The sequence below is a fragment of the Prunus dulcis genome, chromosome 2, assembly GCF_902201215.1.
Source record: "Prunus dulcis chromosome 2, ALMONDv2, whole genome shotgun sequence".
In the NCBI taxonomy this organism is placed as follows: Eukaryota; Viridiplantae; Streptophyta; class Magnoliopsida; order Rosales; family Rosaceae; genus Prunus; species Prunus dulcis.
This window is the reverse complement of record NC_047651.1, coordinates 5,276,553-5,296,361: the sequence shown is the minus strand read 5'-3', so window position 1 is coordinate 5,296,361 and position 19,809 is coordinate 5,276,553. Positions and strand designations below refer to the sequence as shown.

Below are 19,809 nucleotides of genomic sequence, written 5' to 3'. Positions count from 1 at the left end.
GGAATTGGATATTAAGGAAGAACTACGTGTGGCTTGATCCCTCAGTGAGGGTACGTAGGCAGCCTAAGGTTACTAGGTGCAGCCGCAGACTAAATGTTAGTCCTGTTGTTCTATTGAAGTTGGTTCGGACCTTGTCATTGGTTCTGAAATTTAGGTGAAAACGAGATGCCGTCTTGTTAGGAGGTTTAAATTTTGTACGTTTAATATTTCGGAATTTAGAGGATGGAAATCGCATTTGACGTTCATAAATGTTTTTGAGTTTATATTTGCATTGTTTAGAGTTTGTTGCTAAATATTGCGAATTATTGGAAGGCTGAAGGCCGTTTATGTGAATTGCATGAAATTATATTGTGCGTGCTGCCAGTTGTGGATATAAAATGTGTTTTATGCAGGTTGAAAATTTGGGCAATGTACAATTTAAGAGGAGACTCTGCCGAAATTTCTGTAGAAAGTCTCGTACCTTTATTCCTTTTTGGGAAAAAAGGGGTATAGTTTTAGAAGTGGGCCCGACATCGGGGTGATATCGGAAATTTCCATAGTATTCGTCTCGAATTTTGGGAAATTTGGGGTGGATTCTTTCACTTTTAAGATTGCTTCATTATGTTCAGATATTATATGGCAATCAATTTTGAAGTACTCCCTTTTCAAACCAGTAAAAGGAATTCCAGTAGGACCATTGTATCAGCCCTAAACTAAAATTACTTGCTAAACAATTACAAATCACCCAAATACAGACAAACCCATGAGTACAAACCATTATATATGCCTAAACTACATTTCCAACAACAATAACAGTAAGTACAATCCATGAAACCACAAGCCCAATCCATACCTTTCTCTCTCTTGATTGCCCATGCGCAACTTTATGCTCTAATTCTCTCATTTTCCTCAACAACCAAGCCATCAGTACCTTCTCACGCGAAGACATTTCAGGATCACACAAAACAAAATACCAGCAACCATTGTTTCGCCTTTGAGATATGGATGTATTTCAGTTCATATTATCATAAACCGATAGCAATGTGTTGCTTCGATGTCAATCTTTTCTCCTCGAATGGGTTCATGCCTCATCTTTAACTTTTGATTTTATGCTCTTTTTTTTTTTTTTTTTTCCAATTTTTAGGGATTCAAATGTCATAAAATGGGTGTATTCGTGATAGTTAAGGCCTCTAAATAGAGGTGGGTTCCACAAATTGCCACTTCACCATCTCAAGTTGGTGGGATGAGAATACCCTATTGTCCCTGCCATATCAAGTTAGGAACGATGTTGACAACATGGGGCAAATTGAAACGAGAGACCACAGTCAAAAGGGGTTTGGGGGCTTTTTCGTTCTGGCAGCTACAGATGCGTCTGGGCTACTGTAAAGAGCAAAAGGTTAGAGCTGCCCATGTGCTTAAGTATGGATGGCAACGGGCCGGTTATGGGCCTGGTATGATAATACCATCCCCATCCCCGCTCCCCATCCCCGTCCCCGTCCCCGTCCCCGCTCCAATCCCCAGTTTAAGCTTTTCAGGGACTTCCCGTCCCCTTCGCCTTCAGGAAGTGCCTCCCATACCCGCCCCAATCCCTGGTTTTCATATATGACCTATTTGATGGCGTACAAAAACTTAGTTTTTTTGTAAACACTTATGAGTTTTAACCTTCCACTTTTATATCCTCATCATTCATGGTCTGTTTGTGGATTTTGGTTTTCCTAACAACCAATAGAAGCAGCAGCACATGGCCAACCCCTCATCTTCATTCATGGTTTGTTCATGATCCTCACCATATTAGACCAATCCACTATGCTATTGCCAAGTTTGGTTAAACAATGTATCAGATAAGCTCATCTGACTATGCCGTTGTGCGTGCCAACCCTACGCAATGTATCAGGAATAAGGAGCGATGCTAGGGTAACTTCGTTTATTATATTATATTAATATATTAATTATAAATATATATATTACTTATCGGGTCGAATTCGAGGATGGGGATAACAATACCATCCCCAGCCCATTTTCGACCGAGGATTTTGCAAATTTAGGGATCCCCGTACCCGGTCCCGATTTCCCCCCGAAAACTCCCCTCGTTAGGGGCGGAGACCCGACGGGTATTATTGCCATCCGTATGCCTGAGTTCAAGAATCAGGCCCCAAGAGTGCTTCAAAAGGGTTGCGGAGCCTTAGGAAACACCTTGGTCTCCTTCACCAATGAAACCAACAGTTGCTTACAGATAAATATATGGCTTGGCTTGAGAAACTTGTGGCATGGAAGCTAAGCATTAGCATCAAAGAGAGAGAGGGCTTGGATTTCCTATGAAAAACAGGAGTTCAAAGTAAATGGAGAATGAATTTCGAGAGAATTTGTTGAGGAGAGAAATAAAGGAAGAGATAAGGGAGGAGAAGTGGGTAGTTTGAACAATTTTTAGGTAGCTTGACAAAAGCTTCATCAGGCTCTGGAATGCATGCTAGAAGAGAAGATGGGAAGAGATGAAGGAATATGGCTCGAAATTAAAGGGTTCTAGGGATAAGAGGTGATGCTTCCCAAGAAACTCTAGTTGGTTCTCTCCAATTTTGCCAAGTCTTCTACTCCATTTCTCTTCTCTTCCTTCAATTCAACCTCATTTTGTGAAATCCTCGTTAGTCCAAACAGAGAGACATGATATTTGGGAGCTTTAGAGCCTTCCCACAGTTGTTATAGTGGCCATCTCCTATATATCTTTAGCTACCACATCTCCTTCTTTCCTCCCCTATTTCATGGCAAGAGTTGGTAGGAGAAAGAAATGGGTAGTGACGTTAGTATGAATGGTGCTTTTCTCCTAGCAACCTGTGCACACTAATATCCTTTGGTTTTTCTCATGGTCTACCTTGAGTTTGTTTCTTGGCCATGTGCTAGAGACTCCCAGCAGCCTGCATATGTAAGTAACTCTTGGCTTTTGTCATGGTTTTGTCTCTAGCCATGTGCTGGAGACTTTCAGATATTTCTAGGTCACTTGGACCTTTCTCTAAGGGAATGGGCCAACTTTTCTAAAGTGTGTACTATTTTTACTAAGGTGATGGGCCAATTTTCTAAGGTAATGGGCTACTTTTTTTTATATATCTTTTATGCTTATCCACATATTTAGGCTCAAGAAATAGGCTCGAGTTTTGGGGCTCCCAAGTAGCCCAAAACTTCCACTTCTTCGCTCATCAATGGGCCTCATAAATGCTCGTAACTATCCATACCACAACCCACTCAGTAAGCCCTATGCATTTGAATGAATTGAGCCCACTTAAGCTTGTAGCGTGGCTACGTGTAAAATCAATGGTTTTTCGCTTGGCATGGCACATATATTGGTGTGCTCGTGCTCGAATTTCATCGTATTGTAAAGGGCTATGGTCGAGTCAAAACGGCGCTTGGCGGGATAATTAGTATGGGTTCATAGAGCCGATGCATTTTATAGGCTTGCTACAACTCTTAGCGTGATAGGTTACATATTCGCTTGGCGTGGCACGTGGATCGTGACTCGTGCAAGCGTGTCTGACAAACTTTCATGTGTCCAAATCGGGTTTCTTCTCAGTAAGCTATCGCATTGGGCTGAGAATATATTTGGGCCTAGCCTTGAATTTGTTGGACCTCAATATGGGGTATATAGGTCACTTTTAGTTTTAGGATGCAATGAGATTTGACCCAAGTTTCAGAGGGTATTTTAACTAAGAAGCCTAAATTCTTATCCAAGTTTCAGTAGTGTCACAGCTATCACAAAACAAAAGTTGGATCATTTAAGGGCATGTTACTTGAGCTTTAAGTTAACTCTCTATAAACTTGATCCAGCAAGAAGGGAGCCCAGAACATTGTTCGAGTGCTTGGTCCCACTTTCTCCTCATGGGGTGAACAACAATTCATTTCAGATGTACAATTTCCCACGACTCTTAGTTGGTGATGTGGAATGGTGGACTTCATCTTTAGCAAAAGGCCTTAGCCCATGTGAATCAACCCCAATTTAGTTTGCTCACCATAGGCCAAAAACTTTCTTGTAACGAGCATAGCACTGTTTTGCTATCTCTGCCCAATAACACAATGAAATGTGAAAAAAATTAGCCAACGTTCTGTTGCATTACTGGCCGAGGATAGCAATGATATCTCCATTGCATGAGAGTGTTTCTCCACCATAGAAGGCAGATAAAACCTCAATTTCCCACCAATAGTTTATAACATCACTTTCAATCTGGAAACATTGATCAAAATCAATACTAGTACTTGATACAAATTAAGAGCCATCTAACAAGCCTTGTCCTAAACCCACGGACTTGGAAACAGTCTTTCCAACATTTGCACATCATTAAAATAGCAATACATCAAAGGCCTCTCATAAAGGTTCATTTCAACAAAAAAACACAACATTTGTACATCATCAAAACAGTCATTTGAGCATAAACAGAAGCGTGCACATCATCAATGTCTCCAAGGCTGAAACCTCTTCAAGACCTCCTTCCTCTTGGCAGGAGACTTGAACCTCTTCTTTCTTCTCTTAGAATAAGGGGAACTCGCCACCATGCTGTAAATTAAGGGTTGGACAATTTGCTTCTGTACCTGAAAACATAAGTTCTTGCTGCAACCCCATAAAAGTTCTTACAAATTTGTCACCTAAGGATTGGCTTCTTATCTTCAACAAGATGCGTCGTCAATCTCACTTGAACATTAAATACATGCAGCCCTAAACGTCGTATAAGCCTTCATCCACCCTGTGCAATACGAACATCTACATGTCCTTGCATGGGTGATAGATGAAATGTGAAAAAATATACACGTTACAATGCTTCTTACAAGAAGCAGAAGTTGCTCTCCAGAAAAATCTTCAACACCACTTTACTTTCTTTTTGGCTTGAGAGTACCACTGCAACAAAAATTCTCCCACTTGAGAGGTCAGTAATGCACATGCAAACTGATAATCGAAATTTGTCAACCAATCCACCCTTTAAATAAAAGCATTGAGATGATAAACAATAGATACTTCATTTCTAATTATGATTCTGATGTAATATTCACATCTTTGACTTAAATAGCATGAATTCTTGTTAAATGCGAATAACCTTACAGAAACCACACTTTCAATAGGCTTATTTTGTACTTTGCCCTCTCCGTCCAGGTCATTGTTCATTTTCATTAGTGTAAGCACGAAAATGAGCACCATACTATTGGCAACCTTTGGTTGCTGCACCAAAAAGATCTTTTATACTTTGGTTTAGCGGAAACTTATTTCTTATACTCATCAAGGGACTCTGGGACGTGAGGCCCTCTTACCAAGTCTACCGGATAAAAGATGATAAGAGGGCTATATCCTTGCCTTGGACAAGATTTGTGCATTTATTACCTGAAATTAAACAAGTACACATGTCAACGACAAAAGTAACAAAATACATGACAAGAAAAACATCAAGCCCCTTACATGCAAACCCAATTCAAACACCATGCTTAAGGGGCAAATGCTGAAACATATGTTTTAAACAACAAAAACTAAAAAAATTAAAATTTAGCCTCACAATCAATGCCTAATTCTCACCCTAAAGCATTCAAAATGTGAGAGAGAGAGAGAGAGAGAGAGAGAGAGAGAGAGAGAGAGAGAGAAACCATTGGTCTCATTAAGGGTACACATTTGCTTTTTTTCTTTCTTTTTTTTTTTTGCCAGTTTCCCCAAGAGCCCCAAGAGCCCCAGGAGATGTTCTAGAAATTCAATAAACCATAATGCAGACAAAATCTGAGTGTATTGAAATGATGTACTTGAACATGAGTTCTAAAAATAGAAAATCTGGCTTATCAAACAAATCTGTGAACAATATCTCACTGCCTATTTCGAATTGTAATTTAATCAAAATATTAGTTGGGATTTCTTTTTATTTCTCGGCATTGGATTCGAATATTTTAATAGAGGTTATTTCCATAATTGATAATCCACTGTTAACTTTAAACACTACTGATAATTGTTTAAAATTGTTTTATGAATTAAATTATCTGCAATTCCTTTGCTGAAGAGTTCTTGAATTTATGTTTAAGAACAGTAAGAAAATAACTCATTGCTAAAGTTTTCACACTTTCGTTTTTTCATTCTCTCATGTTATAGTCTTTCAAGCCTAGTGGCAACCGAACTATTAATGTTTTCATCCCTAAAGATCTTTGGTCACGAAACTGTCACTAGCTAGGAGCCTATGATGGTGTAGGATTTTGTCACTGGAGGACTTGTGCCACCAAGTTACCTCTCAAATTGTTCCAAACCCACAAATATATAGCTTTGAAACCCATCCTTAGGATGACAAAAGGTGGTTTGCTTAGTAGGTAGCAAATTATATCCTTCTTCATTTGTACAAATCTCAAGACCACAAGCTTTGCAAAATGATTCCAAATCTGATTCCTGAAAAAAAACATACAGGTTTGAAAATCTTAGCAAACAGTAAATATCAAAATAACAAATTTTAGCACGTTTGAGTTATTGATAATCTACCGTCATCATCAAGAGCTTGGATAAGTTTGCCAGCGGGTATGGATGAAGCTTGTATCCACCATTGTTTATACATGACACAGCTAGCGCTCGAACCTTTTAAAGTTAACAACCACAAAACAAGATTTGATTTTTGTCATCACAAGCATTGATGTGGATTAAACTGTAAAGAATTGAACAAGATTTGGAACTTAAGATGATGAAAATCCAAGCTCCAAGGAATATAATAACCATATAAGAACAGAAGTAAACAGGATACCTCTCTCTCTCTCATTCTCACCCACACAAACAGAGAAAACAAGAACTACAGCAACAATTTCATTTGTCAATAAGAACTTATCATCTCAGCAACACAGAGCCAGGGAATTTATCATTCAACAAGACTAAAAAACAGTCCATGCAGGACCAGCCAAAATGAACATACTGTTCTATTGAGATCCATATGACAAGAACCTGGACTGTAAGTCATAGGTTAAGACTGTAGAAATTCATTTACCTCATTGACATAAGGTTCAAGAATGCAGTATTGAAGATAAGATGCCTCAGCTGCTATAGTGCTTAGGAAACAATTATAGTTGCCTATCCGGAAAAATCTGTTGCAGAAGCTGACCATCTTTCAGTTTTCGGAACAAGAATACGAATAAAAACATTTCATATAGATGTTAAAAAAAACAATTTCCAATAATTAAGCAAAGCACATAAAATAAAGGGAAGTGGAAATTACCGTAAAATCTTTCGAGAAAAGCAAATTTCCTTAGATTTCATCAACGTGGAAGGAACGTTACGAAACCACCAAGAAAGTGACTCCCCCTGGGACCAGAACAATTTATATTTCACATATATAAAACTCAATGCAAAACAGCAACAACGAATAAAGAAAATGAAAAAAACATGAAAATGCAATAGAGATTAACCATTGGTTGGCTGTTAGAACCAAGATGAAGTAGCACATAAAACGAACAAAACTCAGCTTCATTTTCATATGTAGAATTGGAATCTCGATTTGCATCATACAGATTAAATAGTGATGTCAGAGTCTTTGCAAGCTGCTCCTTGTTAAGGTAATTCATTGAAGAAATATTTTGACTGCTACAACGCCGAAGCTTGTGAAGAGATATCACATGAAATTTGACCTGCACCATAAAAACTTGTAATTAACAAAGCGTTCGGTATTTCTAACGTTAAGAGATCTAAATCCATAACAGTTTATGTACTACCAATTAATTAAGTTCCTTCCACATTTGAAGGTTTAGTTTAATGAATTACACAGCTACTAATCACTGAATATAGCATGGCAAGAGCATCAAATGAGGACCTTTTATGGCCTACTAATTAACAACATTCTGCAATGATTTCTCCCATTTGTTCCCTTTACATGTGAACACTTCAACTTTTACTTTCTGTAATGATGAAGGAAAAATCCTTAAACTACAAATACGTGTCACATAACGAAACAAGTGTTTCATACCAAGAATACTTGCATTCCTATAATTTATACAATACATGTATTCCAATTATTACTATAATATTTGTATTCCCATAATTAATACAATAGCGGTTGATTCCAAAAACAAAATTCAGTAATAGCAGCTACTATACTTGCATTCCTATAATTTATACAATACACGTATTCCAATTATTACTATAATATTTGTATTCCCATAATTAATACAATAGCGGTTGATTCCTATAACAAAATTCAGTAATAGCAGTTCCCATATTCTCCTCGTTAAATCTATGTTTTCTTGAAAACTGATGAGGATAAGGTCAAACTTGAGATGTGTACTTCATACTAGCACCACTATGTTATAAGCCCACTAGAATAAACACCAAAACAATACACAACAATTTTGTGCTTTGACTTAAGCACCAGGCCGCTGTCAACACACAATCTCACTAGCTGCAGAAATGTTGGTTGACATGTAGAAATACTGTTCTTTATCAGGTTAATAGCATTAAGAACAAAAAGCTTTTTGTGTTGATAAATAAGATTACAGTTTTCAGCAAGACAGTGGCTAACTCTTTTCTATTTACGATATGATAACATGAATTGTAGAGGAGAAACTCAACAAGTAATGACTTGATTGCACAACATATGGAAACAATCAACAAACAAAAAAAAGTCTATGAAATGAAAAATTAACTGCATAGGGCATACTATGAAGACAAAGCTTCAGAATATGGAGATATAGGCTTTGCATGAAACTCATACCATTTTCTCATACATGCGGATTACTTTATTGTTGACAATATTCTGCATACTAAGATCTTGCCTTATCGACCTTGTTCGATCAAAGAGGAAGTCATGAACCACTTCAAAGGGATATTCTCTAGAATCAAAAAAGTTTAAAAGATAATTTAAAGTGTCTTCCAACACAGGGAGCGGCCGGACATCTGATGCTTCAACTTGTTTGGTGGATATAGTTCTGAAAAACTAGTGGAAGAAAGCATGTATTAGCTTCTATTTGCATTACATGTGAAGGCTTATAGCATTAAAGTTCCAAGTAACAGTTGGAAATTCGCTATCCTGTGAAATCAATTCTTTCTATCTACCATGCATGAAAAAATAAGATTCCTATTATTCTTCCAATCATTGTAATTTTTGTTAAAATCCAATTCCCTTCTCTCAACTTCTTGCATTCAGATGATAACTAACGTGCATTTGGTTGCATGGGTTTGCCATCATGTAGGCATTCACTTGATATTCTACTTCATGATTTTGAGCTTGGCCACATAATAATTCTAATTTGGATGTGCTTAAATTCACATGGTATTCCAAGTTTAGCTACGGTGATAATTCAACATATTGTTATCCTTTTTTTTTGGTTAAAATGGAGGGAATCAAATCCTGACCTACCCTAACCAAATAATAACTTCCCCACCCAAAATACATTGTTCTCTGAAACTAAAATATACATATTTAATATGCAGTTCTCAAATTTATATTCCAATAATTTCCTTGATATCAAATCAACTTGATTAATACTAATTTGTGAGGTTCTAGAAATCTAAGAAAGTGACTAATTTCAACTTTTATATAATACAGGTGGTGAAGCAACAACACTCATTTCTCTATCCCTTGTGTTTTTTACTTTATTTAATTCCTTTTTGTAAAAAAAACAAAGAAAAGAAAAGAAAGTAAGTAAGTAAATGGAGCATTAGAAAACATCAAACTGCAATACACCACTTTTGGTAATAACCCAATTTAAAATGAAGGAAGTTCATCCAGCAGACACATTTGAGGTACATTCCAATGTCATATTAAAACCGGTATGAACTAACCTGAACAGAAAACTAGTGATGACATCGCAAAAACTAATTTTTCAGGATGTATTGAATTTTTCAGGTAGAATTGATTTCTATTTCATCTTAAATGGAAATTTTCATTGTCCAATACCCATAATTATTAAAGAATTACCAAACAGAATTAGGAGAAGATAATTAAGGTAGAGTCTTACCTTTTTAACGGCAAGGTCTGGAGATGATTGAGCTGGATTTCCATTTAGCCTCTCAAACACTGCTAAATCTCGAAGCCGCTCTCGCTGAGTTCTCTCTCTTTCTACATAGATATTACATCACACGCATAAAAAAGGGCATCGACATCTTCATAACAATAGCTATCTATCAGCCAAAAGAAGACAATTAGGAAGCGTTAATGGAAGCTGACCTGGGCACATCAAAGGGCAAGTACCCACAATGGCGGGAAGGTCGGAAGGGTCATCCACGCCGTCGTTTTGTGCTTTTTCACCGCCACTTGCAACTCTGCTCGAGGACTTGGGAGTCGAGTTGGGTTTCGAAGCGAACCTGTTCGTGCGAGAAACCGTTGATTCTCGAGAAGAAACGTTTCGAGGTTGAAGACGACCAGGCCCTCGCCTCTCCATTTCCACCTTCCTCTTCCTTTCTCGCTCTTTTGGTACCAAATCAGCTAGATCAAAGTTTCAAAAGAAAATCAAAGTAAAACAAAAGGGGTTCTAGCAAGCTCTATCAATCCAGAGAATGAGGTTCACGGGCAAAAAGAAAAGGGGACACAGGGCGCTGGGGGGTGTGGATGTTTCAGGAAATGGTTGTGTTAAATTGATTCAGGAGTTGATTAACTGAGAATACAAGGAGCAAAAACAAGCAAAATGGAAGCTTTAGGGAAAAGGAGATTTGGAGACGTTTAAAATTAAAAAAATACAAGGAAAAAGAAGAAGAGGCAAACTGTTATTTTTGGTCGATGTATTTTATCTTTTGTAACACTGGTTCATAGTTTCAATTTTATCTTCTTCTTGTTTTGCTAGCATAGTTTGAATTTTACTATTTTCATTTTCAATTCGAAGCAATTTAAAAATATTTTTTTATTTTTATTTAATTCTTCTTAATTTTGTAAAGTTTTAACATCATGCTCACGAGGAATATTTTAATCCATTCGAACCATCCAGTGATAAAACATAAGCTCGAATTATTTGCATTCACTTTATGCCTGATTTTTGAGCTTAGAAATTTGTGAAAAAATTTATCTTTGGGTTAAAATTTGAATGAATTTGAAAAAAAGTTTAGCTCAAATGGATCATAATACCTCTCCCGTGAGTGACGAATGGTAAAAAAACATAATGGAATTGAGAGGGATTTGAATTGGAATGTGTATTGAAACTACGGAACAAAAATGGTAAATTGATAAACCACATGATAAAAAAACGACAGTGCTTTTCTAAGAAGCAGTGCTTCTCTAGGAAGCACGTTTGCCCTAATGTAGGGTGTACATAGTTTAACTGTTGTCGGGTCCAAATAAGTTTCCCCTCTACCGAGAAAGGAAAAACCGAAAAGCCCAGCCAAAACCCTAGTTACCTATTCGATCCCAATCTTTCCGGTCTGGCTACAACGGGAAATTTGTGTCACAGTGTGAACATCGGCTTCGAAAATGGCTAACACTGTCCTCAGAAATCTGTATTCTTTAGTACAAAAATGCCTTCTTGCAACATTACCAACGCCTACATCTGCATTATGTTCATCTTTTACAGTTGAGTACCTGGTGAAGTCATGCGGGCTTCCTTTAGAATCTGCAATCTCAACCTCCAAGAAGCTCCAGATTGATAAGAAGCAAACCCATCGGATAGATTCTATGCTCAAATTCTTGAAATCTAACGGATTTGATGATGCCCAAATCGCCAAATTGATCACCAAGCGCCCCACAATCCTCCTTTACAAGGTACTCAACAATCTGGAGCCCAAATTCAACTTTCTCATTGAAAATGGCTTTGTGGGTCAGAATCTGCCAGAGCTCGTTTTATTGAATCCAGTCATTTTGACTCGGAGTTTGGATTCTCACATAAAACCAGCAGTTCAATTTCTCAAGAAATTGCTTTCAACCAATGATATGTTGGCGGCGGCCAAGCGCGCTTCGTGGCTGTTAAACATGGATAGTGTGGGTACAATTCAACCCAATGTGGCCCTTTTGCAGAGTGAAGGTGTTCCCTTAGATGTTATAACAAAAATGATATTGTTTCAGCCAAGGATTGTAATGCAAAATGTTGACAGAATGGCTTATGCAGTTAGAACAATAAAAGATTTGGGCATTGACCCGACTGGTGGGATGTTTGTCCGGGCTGTTCGAGTTATGATCTCTATGAAAGAGTCAACATGGAAAAGGAAAATTGAATTTTTTAAGAGTTACGGGTGGTCTGAAGATGTTGTTCTGTCAGTTTTTAAGCGCCAGCCATTTTATTTAGCTTGTTCGGAGGAGAAACTTGGGAGAGTCATGGATTTCTATCTGAACACTGTGAAGTTGGAACCGGAGACTATGATTGCCAATCCCATGCTTCTTATGCGTGGTTTTGAGAAAACAGTTCTACCAAGGTATAATGTTTTCAAGATTTTGGTTTCTAAGGAGCTGATTAATAGGGACAACAAGAGGCTGTGTTGGTTGATCACACAAAGTGAGAGGAGATTTTTGGATTATTATGTTCTTAAGTATTTGAATGAAGTCCCAGACCTACTGGAGATATACCATAGTTCTAAGGAAGAGACGATAGAGATTCCTTAGTGCAATAGTAAGTGGACCTGTGTAATTTTGTATTGAACTATTGTCTCTTTGCTCTGGATTTAGAGTTCTTTTTTTTTATATGTAATCATTTAGATTTGTTTGGTTGACTCTCGTTTTCTGATTCGTTATACGTATTCATTCACATTATACAACTTTTTCCCTAATATCAGGCACATAAATAATAAAAAGCGAAACTCCATCTTCATGCATTTAATTGGTTTAAGAGCATGTTTGGACTGTGATTGCTATTAGCTATACCTTCTGTTAGTATCATGAAGTCCTTGTTGCATCTGTTGAGAAGCGAAGGAGAACACTGTTCTAAACATAATCAGTTAGTTTCGACCGCCCATTGTTCTTTTACTAGTAATTTTATATTTCCAAGTGGACATTTATAATTGTATCTATAAAGGGAACAATATCAAAGAGTCCATTCCACTAGAATCAAAGGCATTATATGTTGGTGATAAATTTTGGCTTCTCTATCACTTCCATTTTTGTTTGTCTTGTTCTAATGTTGCTTTCTTTTTAGCTAGACGTCGGGGCTTCTTTTGATTCTTGAACGGTTTTTGTTACTGAGAAATTGAAATGGATTCAAATTCTGGTTTTCCAGTGGATGAGTTTGCTGCAATGGATGTTTCTGGATTTGAAACAGCATTTGAAGCAGAAAATTGTGGTGTTTGTTCTAATGTTTTTGCAACAAGTTGGGCAGATGAAAGAGTTCATTAAGTTAAAAATATACCTCATATTAATCTCGCTTGAAGTTCAGTAGGATAGTTTTTTAGGATAATCTTGATTTTTCTAATGGGTACAGTCCTTGTACATAACTTTGGTTTTCTAATGGTGTTGGTACTTTTAGGATAATCTTGATTCTGTAAAGGGATTTTGTGTGTCCTCTGCTTTGATGGATTTTTTCTGGACTGAAAAGACTTTGTTGCAGCCAGTAAATGATGTTGCTGTTTGCTGTAATGTTTTCAAAATGAGGACAGCAGAAGAACAACTGCGCCTCATTGAGAAATGCTTGAGATCCTTTGGTAAGAAGATGGTGGGGGATATACTATGGATCACATACGTTCAAAGGCTCCAGTGCTGGTAAATTTTAAGATAAGGGTCATCTCTAAGAGGGGATATTTTTGTTGCCTGCACTAGTGATCACAGCCGGGTAGGTCATGGTTGTACATTACCGAATACAGGGGCAGTATGTGCATGTTTGAATATGGTGAATAATATTTTAACATCCCTTCTTAACGATGTTTTCTTTAAGAATGCCTCTTCTGTCGTCTTACCTATATTAAATCATCAGCCTTGCATTATCTCATGAGGTTCTTAACTAACATTAAATGCATACCCAATCTGAATTCATTTAGCCAGGCTCTGCCGAAGTTAAAATGCTTGGATACATTATCATTGTACTTGTACGTATTGGTATACAGGTCTAATTCTACCAACAAACTAGGATGCTTTTTGAGACTGAAGTTACTTTTCTTGCTTTTCCCTGTATTAGTGTCCTTACTCTTAGAATTAGAAGGCCCATGGTTTTCGCATATGATTTCACCAATTGCTTTCATTATTCTGAAACTTGTAGAGGGAGTAGTCATGGCCAAAAGTGATGATCGCTTATTTTGGAAAAGAAATTACATGTCTCCTTCCATAAAAAGAGTCATTCCTCCATACTATGACATATGTGCACGAACTTTTCTTTGTACTTTTGATGGATTATTTTTGTAAGTGTCAAACTGTGATTTGCAGGTCATAAGGAATGGGTTGGTTGGAAATTCTTTTATGCAGCACAAGCTCCAGAAAATCAATTTTTTTTTTTCCTTTTCTTTTTTGTTGTTGTTGGAAGCTTCTGAAAAACCAAATTTATGCAGATGTAATGAAACTTTTGATACATTCTCATTTTATTAATTGATCTCAGTTCTCAGCTGTGTTTTTTCTTTTCTTCTTTGTTTCATTTTGTTCCTTTGGTCTAAAGATATAGTGCGTCGATTCTGAGCAAGAGATTCGTTGAATAGACTACTATATGCATCTGGTAGTTACGCAAGCCTGTGTGGATGAGATTGTGAACTGATCTCCATCTCATTCTTCTGACAATAGAACAGGAAAATAAGCCTCCATGGCAGAACCTTATTATCATAAACAATAATAATTACATTAGGGAAATACTAGGGAGACTGTTTATAGACCACCTTGTTAACCACCGATCTAATAGAGAGGGGCCTTTATTATATTGGTGAACTCCTCCACCTCTATTAGAGAGAGATGGCTTATAAGGTGGTCTAATAATGTGGTCTTCCTAGCATGACTAGTACATTATCATAAAACTACATGTAGGTACAAAATTTTAGGTATATGTCGTCTGGAAGATACGGAATGGCATGAATAATAAGCTGGTGCATGCTGAAATCCCTGATGAACCCCACGTGCCTTTCGATCGTGCTGTGCAGATAGCAGGAGGATTCAGGGAGGCTGTATAGCCACATCACCTACGTAACCTTCGTGGAGGCAGAGGCCAGATGGAGGCTAGGCAACCAGATTGAGGCTCTTTGAAATTGAACGTTGATGGGGCTTAAAACGCAGGAGCTAGGAGAGGTGGCACAAGTATGGTGCTTCAACATGAAAAAGGGAAAGCTTTGGTGGAAATGTCCCTTCCTCTTCTTGGAGTTACTTGCCCTAGACAAACTGAAATTTTGTCTAGTCTTTGTGGGCTTATTTCCCTCTTTTTGGGTGTTAAACATTTCTCTGTTTCCAAACAAAAGAAAATTTTGTTAAATTTAAATTATGGTTGATTACTGTAACCAAAAAATTCAGGTTAGAAACTAGGTACCAGGAATTGTCATCCCACAGTTGCAATCCCTTGATATAATCAACTTATATTTTCATATATTGAAAAAATCTAATGTCATAGCTTGTGACAATAAAATCTAATTTTCTTTTTTTCTCGTTCTTGATGTCCCATAGCCCCAGCATACTCTGTCGTATTTGCACAAGCTGAATTTGTATCTTACCAATACAAGATTTGTACTCAACCCTGTTGACCCCAACTCCAAATTACATCCAATTACCAATTGCACCCCGTAAACCCTAATCATGGACAGACTTCCAGCCCCGGTTAGATGATAAAAAAAAACCAAAATTCCGTACTTTGGAGCCACAGGCAAACCTAAAACGCTTACCCAGGGAGCCTGATATTTACATTTAACAATACCAAGTACCGTCCATTTTCGAACTCATAAGATGTGCACTTTCACCAGATTATCGATTTCACAACGTTCGATCTACTTGCCAAAAACGAGTTCCAAATAGGCATGAAATTTCCAAAACCAGTCGAGATTTTGGAAGCAAGAAAAAGGCACAAATAGGGCTTGCGCTATGGTTTCATGGAATGAAGTTCATGTGTTTACTTTGGGACTGTCACTTGCGCCATACCATGATGAAATTATGGTTGTGAACTTGACAACTTGACCACAAATCGGTAAAAAGTACAGCTACTAAACTTCAAATGGGCATGGCTCAGTTTTATGCAATTCTCAGTTTGTCACTGATACAACAAGGTTGAGAAACACATAACTAAAATGGAAATAATCCAGACCAACTTCAAGCACAAAAGATCTGGACAAACCATAAAAACAAAAAAACAAAAAAACAAAACCATCAAATGAGAAAACATATCTAAAACTCAGTTGGTAAGCTCCATAATTGCAGAAACTATGTCTCCATCTGCAGCCTTCAGTGCCTTTACAGCCTTTGATCTTGATACTCCTGCCTGTGTCATCACCAACTCAATGTCCTTGGGCTCCACTCCAGTCTCATCTACATCTTCATCATCCTGAGCAAGGGTCGAGGTCTCAGGTTTGGAGATCACATGACTGAGATCAGGAGCCTTAAACTGCTCAGCAGCCTGAGTCTGTAGTTGCGAGCTCAAGTCCTCAATCTTTGCCTCACCAAAGATAACATATGTATCTGAAGTTGGACTCTTGAAAACATCCGGTTTGGATATCACAAACAAGATCTGGTTATTTAAAGCCACAAGATATTATGTCAACAAAAAAGCCATACACTAATCTGAATGAAAATTTTAAAAGGGAATCAAATAAAAAAATATCAGAGTAGGAAATGCACAAACATTCTTGCTCTTTTTGACTGTAACCCGGCTAACACCTGGAATGGGCTTCATTCCAAGCTTCAACATTGCTTTGCGGCTTTTCTTTTCACTTCTGCTTTGCTTTGACCTCCCACTTGCCTCTCCATCTTGTTGTCCTGATCACAAGGGGAAACAATGAGAATATAATTAGAAAGTTAACATGTTAAACAAGAATAAACCAGGTGAGGTTGTGTCCTTGATGAGAATGTCTATATGGCTTAGGTAGGTGCATCATGACTCAAACTGTAAATCAACAAACTTCGTACATTTTGTATGATCAAATACCACTGGAAGTTCATTTGTTCAAACCATTAGCCTCACTCTAAAATTTCATTTTTCTAAGCCCACATGTATGACTAGAGCATTGTGGCCTTAGATGAAAATTATAAGCTAGAGTAACCCATACTAAAATTTTAATGTAAAATCAAACAACCCAACTAGATGGCTCATATGTTGCAGACTTGCAGTGATGTGAGAGATGACAAATTTTAACAATCTAAATGTTAGAGAGTTCATGTATAAATAATACATTTTGAATATTAAAACTAAAAGCACGGCTTACATTCCAACCTATATTATTACATGTCCACATAACTAGTGCCCAGAAGATTAATAAATGCATATGTATCCTTTTAATAAGGGATAGAGAGGCCGGAGAGTGAGGGAGGGGGGATGATAAGAAAAAACTTGACAATAAACTTACCCTCGGCTTCATCATCGTCCTTGTCATCATCGTCATCTTCGTCATCGTCATCCTCGTCATCTTCCTCTTCAACTGTTGGCTGATCAGGCTGCCAACAAAAGGTATTTAGTTAAAGACATCCCAGCCTATTATCAGAAAGGTAATAAAACAAGAGAAAGTAATAACGAAACATATCCAAATTTTGATATCCATTGGCATCATTGAAAAAGAAAAAACATTTAGGTAGAATAATTTTGATGTAGACGTGTTTCATTACATGTACTTTCATTCTTTGGCATCTGTTCAACTATATATACTTCACTAAAATCAATTTGGGTCAGGTAATTTACCAAATCAAGAGATCTTTGGTCATAAAATTTAGAGGTTATATGTTAACTAAGTAAAATATGATTGAACATATAAATATATAGAAACAAGACAAAATAAGTGAGATAACATTTTCATTCAATACCCAATTGAAGTTTTCAAGTTAACTAACAAATCCATCCAGAAATTCAGCAAATGATGTCTTCCAGTGGTAAAGAAAGTAAAGCAAAGCACTGGCATTTACAACAAGTAGATGTACAAATTATCCGACTCTCCACTCAAATACACACAGAGGCACCACAAAACCATTAATCTTTAGAGAGAGAGAGTTAAGACTTACATCGATGGCTTGCTGTTCGAGATGGGCAGCAAGGAGCTCTTCCTGGGTCTGAGCAGTCATGGCTTTGGTTTGTAAATTGGAAGAGTTACAGGCGAAAGAGAAAGAGTGCGTATTGCAAAAACCCTAAAACCCCAAAATCGCCTTCGCAAGGGATTGTAGTTGGCGCTTTTATACCCACGAGCTCACATTTCGGTGTTGTAAATGACGAGTTTGGCATTAAGCTCGTCCGATAATTACCAATTAGTTCTTACTGTTGGGCTGGGCTCACTCAAGCTCGTTTATTAGATGCACTGGAAATAGTGGAAATATTCTACATGTCTTGCGTTTATTAGATGGTACTTAGAGCTATTATATAGTTATCATGTTTTTTTTCTTTTATAAAATTATATAGTTATTCTCATTTCTTACTTTTCGAGTGGGTATATGAGTACTGCAATCATTTCAATTCATGAATTTTTATACGTTTACAAATATATAAGGAATAAAACAATAATTTATGTGGGTTCAACTAAAATCCGTAATAAAATACTTGAAAGAATCAAGAATCAGATTTGATTAGGAGACAATAGTTGATCTCAAACCCATTCATTCTTTCTTATTCCTAACTCCTCCTATTCATGACTTTCCATATTCTATAGTGTATTCAATTATGATTCGAGAGCGTTTAAAATATTTTTGTTTAAGTGCCAAATTTCATAAAACTTGATAGAACTTTAGAATTCATATAGAACTTGATGGACTTTCAGAAGACTTCTATATAATTTTTTAATAAGCTTTCTTAAGATTTGTATGGCTTTTATTCCAGACTTCTATAATTTCTTTAACATTTTTTTTTTAAATGAATGCTAAGAGCCAACTAATTAGTCACACCTACAACTAATTAGTCATTAATAGCCAACTAGTAATCTTGATAATATTGACAGCCACATAAATAGTATTTAGCAAAGAAGGTGAGAAAATGAGATATGCATACAAAAATTCAACTTCGCCCTCCAAAAGATAAGCAGGCGTTGGAAAAAAATTCAACTTCATCTTCCAAAAGATAAGGGACTAAAGATAATTGGGTGCTAAATGGAAATTTGCCTCATAATTCAGTGGTTTATTTTATAATTGATCCATTTTTATTATCCATGGGCAATGGTCATAATCAGTTTGGCTTTGATTTTCTTCTTGTTTTGAATTAATTGAGTAGTCCTTTAAACTTGATCTCATCTGAACTTAAAAGCTGGGACGTCCTTCTAACTTACATGTCATTCGTAGTGGAGTTAGAAGATGAAGGATGTTTTCTCGCTATCCGATGAAATACTTGGGGGGGAGGTTGGATTTATTATGGTCTTTGTTATTTATAGCTCTCACCTTAAAACCTTCCAAAATTTATCACTTAATGAAATCCTTCCAAATATATGATCTTTTGAATACAGATAGATTTGATTCAACTTTTTTATAATCCAAATTGAATACACTCATATTTGAATAGACTTTTTAAAAGTTCATACAAGTCGGAATTGAATACACCCATACTTGTAAAATCTCTTTTATAGTTTGTATAAATCCAAATTGAATGCACCCAGATTTTTAAAATCTTTCTAAATGCTTTATAATCCTAATTGAATACATCAGCCTTATATGTATAGGACTTTTCCAAGAAAAACAAAAACAATATCCCACTTACTTAAGGAAATAATATAATAGCACGTTACAAAAATGAGCATTTTTGCACATCACTTTAACTCAAGGTGTATGCTCACCACCCTTCTCAAGACTTGACACGTGTTCATAAGTGTAACCATGGTTATATAAATCAAAGTAAAAAGTTAACTATGGTTATGCCTATGGACACATG

The 19,809-nt window shown here is 36.8% G+C and overlaps 3 protein-coding genes across 7 annotated transcripts; 1 reads left to right on the top strand and 2 right to left on the bottom strand.

Moving 5' to 3' along the window:
• Positions 1–4,175: 4,175 nt before the first annotated feature.
• On the bottom strand, positions 4,176–10,662 carry LOC117617089 (SAC3 family protein C). 2 transcript variants are annotated; one of them, XM_034346340.1, is made up of 9 exons: positions 10,122–10,660; positions 9,913–10,013; positions 8,667–8,888; positions 7,369–7,587; positions 7,179–7,264; positions 6,951–7,047; positions 6,458–6,550; positions 6,213–6,367; positions 4,176–5,332 (listed from the first exon to the last, which is right to left on the bottom strand). In XM_034346340.1, exons 1-9 carry the CDS (start codon positions 10,333–10,335, stop codon positions 5,329–5,331), a joined length of 1,191 nt encoding a protein of 396 aa, XP_034202231.1. In that variant the 5' UTR covers positions 10,336–10,660; the 3' UTR covers positions 4,176–5,328. The 2 variants fall into 2 exon arrangements, with proteins under 2 accessions (XP_034202231.1, XP_034202232.1); XM_034346341.1 differs by lacking the exon at positions 8,667–8,888 and having other exon boundaries at positions 5,197–5,332; positions 10,122–10,662.
• A 535-nt stretch (positions 10,663–11,197) lies between these two features.
• LOC117617088 lies at positions 11,198–15,298 on the top strand. 4 transcript variants are annotated; one of them, XR_004584281.1, is made up of 3 exons: positions 11,198–12,483; positions 13,414–13,692; positions 14,921–15,298. XR_004584281.1 is itself a non-coding variant. In XM_034346339.1 (2 exons), the coding sequence occupies exon 1, from the start codon at positions 11,355–11,357 to the stop codon at positions 12,474–12,476; it is 1,122 nt and encodes a 373-aa protein (XP_034202230.1). In that variant the 5' UTR covers positions 11,198–11,354; the 3' UTR covers positions 12,477–12,483; positions 14,921–15,298. The 4 variants fall into 4 exon arrangements, 2 of the variants coding, with proteins under 2 accessions (XP_034202230.1, XP_034202229.1); XR_004584282.1 differs by lacking the exon at positions 14,921–15,298 and adding an exon at positions 14,223–14,910 and having other exon boundaries at positions 13,414–13,635; XM_034346339.1 differs by lacking the exon at positions 13,414–13,692.
• A 636-nt stretch (positions 15,299–15,934) lies between these two features.
• LOC117617087 (nascent polypeptide-associated complex subunit alpha-like protein 1) lies at positions 15,935–18,169 on the bottom strand. The gene is made up of 4 exons (XM_034346337.1): positions 17,967–18,169; positions 17,321–17,408; positions 16,600–16,733; positions 15,935–16,485 (listed from the first exon to the last, which is right to left on the bottom strand). The coding sequence occupies exons 1-4, from the start codon at positions 18,024–18,026 to the stop codon at positions 16,153–16,155; spliced, it is 615 nt and encodes a 204-aa protein (XP_034202228.1). The 5' UTR covers positions 18,027–18,169; the 3' UTR covers positions 15,935–16,152.
• Between the last annotated feature and the right edge of the window lie 1,640 nt (positions 18,170–19,809).